Source organism: Chinchilla lanigera, unplaced genomic scaffold (assembly GCF_000276665.1).
Source record: "Chinchilla lanigera isolate Chin_1 unplaced genomic scaffold, ChiLan1.0 scaffold00030, whole genome shotgun sequence".
In the NCBI taxonomy this organism is placed as follows: Eukaryota; Metazoa; Chordata; class Mammalia; order Rodentia; family Chinchillidae; genus Chinchilla; species Chinchilla lanigera.
The window spans coordinates 21,854,014-21,859,110 of NW_004955431.1; the positions used below are offsets into that span (position 1 = coordinate 21,854,014).

The following is a 5,097-nucleotide window of genomic DNA, read 5'->3' on the forward strand; positions in this document are numbered from 1 at the left end:
CAAGGCCGGTAGGCTGGGTCCGCGCAGCGCCGAGCCGAGAGCGCCCGTGGCGCAAGGCGGCAGCAGCGCAGGCAGGCCAGGCGGGGACAGCAGGCGGCCTTGCTCCAGCAGCCGCAGCACGCTGCACGTGGCCGCGGTCTCTGACACCACCGAGCGCAGCTCCGAGTCCTTGCCCTGATCCTTCTTCTGCTTGGTGCGCCGGTTCTGGAACCAGACCTTCACCTGCGCGCCGGGGCACGGGGAGGGTGAGAGAAGGGGACAGGGAAGACAAGGGTCAAGCGGAGGGCTCCGGGGGCACGAGGACTCCTGGAGCCCCCCTCCCCAGACCTAGCCGCACCCCCACTCGCCACCGCCGGAGAGGTCCGGGCCAGAAAGGCCAGGGAAGCCGCTGTCGCCACGAGGGGGACGCAGCTCCACTGGGCTGAGCTTCCGGGTCACGGAAGCAGGCTGAGGCCGGCGCCAGTTACAAAACCAAAATAATAAAAATGTCCAAGACACTAACTCAAAGGAAGACCAGAGGGGGTTTCACTGGGCTGCCGTGCTACCCGCAGTGGGATTTGGGGTTCATAGATATATGAATCAGCTGGCCCCGGATCCCGAATTTACAACAGAGAGTGTGAGACCAGAATCAGGATGCAGTGTGGGGAGCGGCTGGGTAACAGGAGGGTTTCTCAGCCTTCCTAGTCCGAGGCCCTCTTCCACTGCATTCAAATTTAGCCCCAGAAGTGCTAGTCCTGCTGAAGGCCTGAAGGGATTGTTTCCTGCCTGTTAGGTTGACTTGACCATGAACCAGTAGCAAGAAGGGAAGGTGCCTGTCCAAGGAATAATTTGCCCAAGATGGAATTTATAAGCCAGCTGGATTGAGAGTGTAAGTGATACTCTTAATTTACCACTCCTGCTGTTCTCCACCATGAATTTGGGAATCCTGGAAGGAAGATAGGAGCTGAGGTAGATGGAATACTACTCTCCACCAGCCTGCTCAATTCCTCTTCTTCTGCCCCTCTGCTGACCCAGCAGTGACCCAAATACAGTGTGGCAGCTATATGGAAAGGCTATCCGGTCTAGATTTTGAAAACTAAAAGGGGTAGTGGCAGAAAGATGAGGGAAAGTTACTATGTCAATTCAAACTGCAAAGGAACATCCCACGTGTCACCAGTCCTCAGCATTCAACCCAAATCCCAGGCTTAAAATATTCCCCCAGTATGTCAAAGCTAGGTATTGGGAAAGGAACTTGTGCTCCTCCCAAAGAAGATGTCTTACCTGGGGCAAGCTGGTAGCATGCTTTGGCCAGCCCCCCGAGTTCTTAGTCCTACAACCACTCTAGGCACTGAGATCACATGCCCACACTGGGTACCATACAGGTTTGACGTTAAGACTGAAAGCACAGGTTCCCAGCATCCCAGGTCCATGACCCATCTCATTTCCCACACCACTGGCACAGAAGATAGGGTTTCCTGGTGCTCAGGACTGGGTCCAGCACAAAACCAGAAAGAACTGTAAGGGTCAAGGCAGGGGCAGCCAAACTGGGACACAGAATTGTCTAGAAGTTGTACCTCTTTCTAGTCCCACTTCCTGAAGAATAGGTCTGGGTACATGGTAAAGCTGGGGCCCCAAAGAGAGTGGTGTCTAGAGATCTGGCTGAAATGGGGTGCCAGAAACAGGCAGAAAATCAGTTCTTTGTACGAGCAGGAGTAAGCAGAAAATTTTCAAGACTGGAAACCTTTATGAATTACTGAAGGATAGAATTTGGGCCTCCTGGGCCAGGCCAGCTTATATAGAATGTAGGCCCTGGAAGATGTGAGGACCTACAGATAAAGGCTGGTTTATGGAAGGGGAAGAAATCTTTAGACCTTTCTTCCCAATCTGCTCCAACTCCTCCACGTCCTCTGAGAAGCTCTGTCCAAAGCCAGGTTAGGAAATGAAATGAGCAGGCTGGTGTTGGTGGGGAGGGAGCCTGGTGCAGAGCTGTGTGCAGCCTGGCTGCTGGGTACCTGGGTCTCGGAGAGGTTGAGCTGCCGGGCGAGCTCCGTTCTCTCGCGGCCCACCACGTATTGGCAGCGCTGGAACTCCATCTCCAGCCGGTAGAGCTGCTCCGCGGTGAAGGACGTGCGCGTCCTCTTGGGCCGGTCCAGATCCAAGCCCTTGGGCAGGATGATCTCGCGGATGGACCCCTTGGCATCTGGGGAAGGGGAGATGTCAGCCGCCAGAACTCTCCCGTCTCGCTACACCTCCTTGGCTAGAGCTGACTTTGGGGACATAGACCCCAGCAGCCTACAAGGGGTGCGGAGAGGGACAAATACAGCCGAAAAGCAGACAGGGTTTTTTTGGCGAGGGTTGTGGGGGCTAGCTCCAGATCACTGACAGAGTAAGGACCAGACCTCGTAGAGACTTCCAGACAGGACAGTGGTAAAAATCAGTTCCAAATAGAAAGATGCTCCTTCTGGGCTGGGGAGCTCGGCTGCCCCATCCGGGTCCCCTGTGGCCTAAGAGTGCTCTCGCTGACCAGCCAAGGCTCTGCGGCCCGAGGCTATAAAGCAGCCTATGCCCAAGCTGTCTCACGCCCACCCGGGCTCTCCTGCCCTCGGAACCCAGGCAACATACGGAGGAGGGACGGAGTCCAGGCCCGCTGGGCCTGGCTCGCCGCTGGCGGGGCGGCGCCGAGCTGGGGCCCGGCCTTGCTGCAACCGCTGCCCGGGCTGAGCGCTCGCCGCGCTCGAGCGAGGCCGAGCCAAACAGAAGGCGCCGTCCGTGGCCCGGACACCCAGTTCGGCCGCCTCTCCTGGCAGCAGCGGCCAGGCCCGGAGCGCAGCGCCAAGGCTCTCGGCTCAGCGCGCCAACCTGCAGGGCCGTGGCCAGCGATCGGTGGCTGTTCCTCCAAGCCCGCGCTCCAGTGGGGTGCTCGGCGCGCCAAGGCGCGGGATCCCGCAGACCAGCTCCCAGCAGGTCCTCCAGCCCGCAGGGCGCGCACACGTCCTCCCGCAGTTGCCTGCTCCTTCCCCGGGTCGGAGGCCGCAGCCTGGTGGCCGGCCGGGTGCACGCAGCCCCTCGGCTCCCTCTGCAGCGAGGCGGGCGGGGCCCCTCGGGCTTCGGGGAGCGAGGCCCCTGGAGAGCGCGCCCAGGTGAGCCCCAGGCTCAAGACCCCGGCGGCCGGCGGGCCCGGGGGAGAGGAAGACCAGCAACTTTCTCCGAAGTCCTAGCCGGCACCCCCTCCCTGGTCGGCGGCGGGGCGCAGCTCCCGCCCGGGGGTCTCCCCCAAACAACACGCTCCACAGCCCTGCCCTGCTCATGCCTACCTCGGACTAGGATCCGGCGGCAATAATCCGGGTCGGCTGCGGAACTGGATTTACTTTTGTTACAATCTTCCGCAGCGCCCGACGCCGAAAAGGCACCCTGCGGCTCCTTGAGGAAGGCGGCGGGGAGGTTCCCCTCCGCGCCCTTGATCTCTCGGCTCTCCTTGTGCGCATTCTTCGAGACCCGGGCGGCCTCGGTGTCCGAGTGGCACCGGACGTCCATTTTGTCTGGTTTCCCGAACATAGGCAAAACAACACAAAAAAAGAAGAAAGGAGAAAAGAAAAATAAAAAGGCAAAGGGAGACAAAACCCCCACAACGCAGCCCCTAAGCTCGGTCTGCCGAGAGGCGGGCGAGGAGAATGAATGTCCCCGCGGGGCGGCTTCGGCGGCAGCGGGCGGGTCAGCAGCGACCGAGTGTGGCGCGCTCGCCGAGACACGGTCGCTCCAGTCCAGGATCCCGGCGGAGCAGCGGCGAGGCCGCCTCGTCAGCGCCCGCGTCCTCTGAGCACGTCCAGTGTCCCCAGCCTGGCGATCAGATGGCGAACAGCGCAACTCCGAAATGCTTCGGCTCCCGCCTGTTACTGAGACGGCGAGTTGTAGTTGTCCGACACCCGGGGGAGGACGCACACTCGCTGTTGCAATTGATTACGGGTAATTTCGCAGCCCCCACGTTTCGGTTACCTCATGAATACACTAAATTGTTTGGATAATATATCAGATCGTAATGGATGGTTTCTGTCCTTGTCCCCAATCAAGTAGGGGTTTAGCCAGTGAATAAACGGAAATGATTGGTCTTGCTTTCAGGAAACGCACAATCAAAGACCTACACTTCCAGAGAAACTTTTGACAAGATTCATCCTGAATTGTTAGTACCATTAGCAGACGTTATTAACTTTCCCTTTGCCTTTGACCCTCCTGCTCCCATACTGGCTAGAAGGGTGTTCTCCACACTCGCCAGATAGAACCGAAGGGGAGGGGGGTGCCCCTCACACACACTCTGCAGCAGAAGAAAGCAGTTGCCTCTGCGTAGGGAGGAGAAAAAGTTTCCCCCAAAAGTATCTCCCCCACACTCAGAAAAAGTCACGCTTTCTCCCCAAGCAGCTCCTTAACACACCTCCACGCTGACAGCCATCTTACACTGCCACCCCTCTTCATTTAGTTCCAGTGGGATTTTTTCATGCCTGCACCTCCAGCAGCCCTGAGGCAGCCCATTCAAAGGGCAGCTTTGTACTCGGAGAGTCCAGCAGGAGAGAGAGAGGGAGTGAGAGAGGGAGAGGGAGTGAGAGAGAGAGAGAGAGAGAGAGAGAGAGAGAGAGAAGAGAAAAATCTCAACTGTGAGATCTGCTTAAAAAAAAAAAGTTTTCCCCTAGCTATTTCATTGTCTCTGCTACAATATCTTTGAGAAAAGCAACAGCCAGTAATCCAATAAGAGCATTGATTAGGCTACAATGATTCAATTCAAGCGCATGGCCTTGTGCAAGGAGCATGCTCCAGCCCTTCTCGTCACCTTGCCGGGGCAGAAGCCCTCTCCACGCCGCTCTCCCCATTCATTCCTTTATGGGAAATGCGGAGCAAAAGGAGTGAAAGATGGCAATTATCTAATTGGACTATTAACAAACAGTCCTCTGAGTGCGGCGGTCTGGCGTGGCTCCTGGGCGGGGGAAGGGCCGCGTTCCCTGCCCTCATTCACAAAGAGTGCAGGGGCCGCGGAGGAAAGCGGGTTTTAAAAGGGGTGGGGGGGTGGGGAGCGGAGAGGTGGGAGGTTTGGCTGAGAATTTTTCCACACAATTCCAAGAATGGGGCGGG

At 57.9% G+C, this 5,097-nt stretch overlaps 1 protein-coding gene across 1 annotated transcript in view; it reads right to left on the bottom strand.

The window, feature by feature from the left end:
- The window catches only part of Vax1 (ventral anterior homeobox 1), a 3,912-nt gene extending 378 nt beyond the window's left edge, over window positions 1–3,534 (bottom strand). The window contains exons 1-3 of the mRNA XM_005387908.1: window positions 3,294–3,534; window positions 1,992–2,179; window positions 7–222 (exon numbers count right to left, since the gene is read on the bottom strand). Coding sequence (XP_005387965.1) covers window positions 7–222; window positions 1,992–2,179; window positions 3,294–3,534 — 645 coding nt within the window. The remainder of the gene's footprint in view (window positions 1–6; window positions 223–1,991; window positions 2,180–3,293) is intronic.
- Window positions 3,535–5,097: the final 1,563 nt, after the last annotated feature.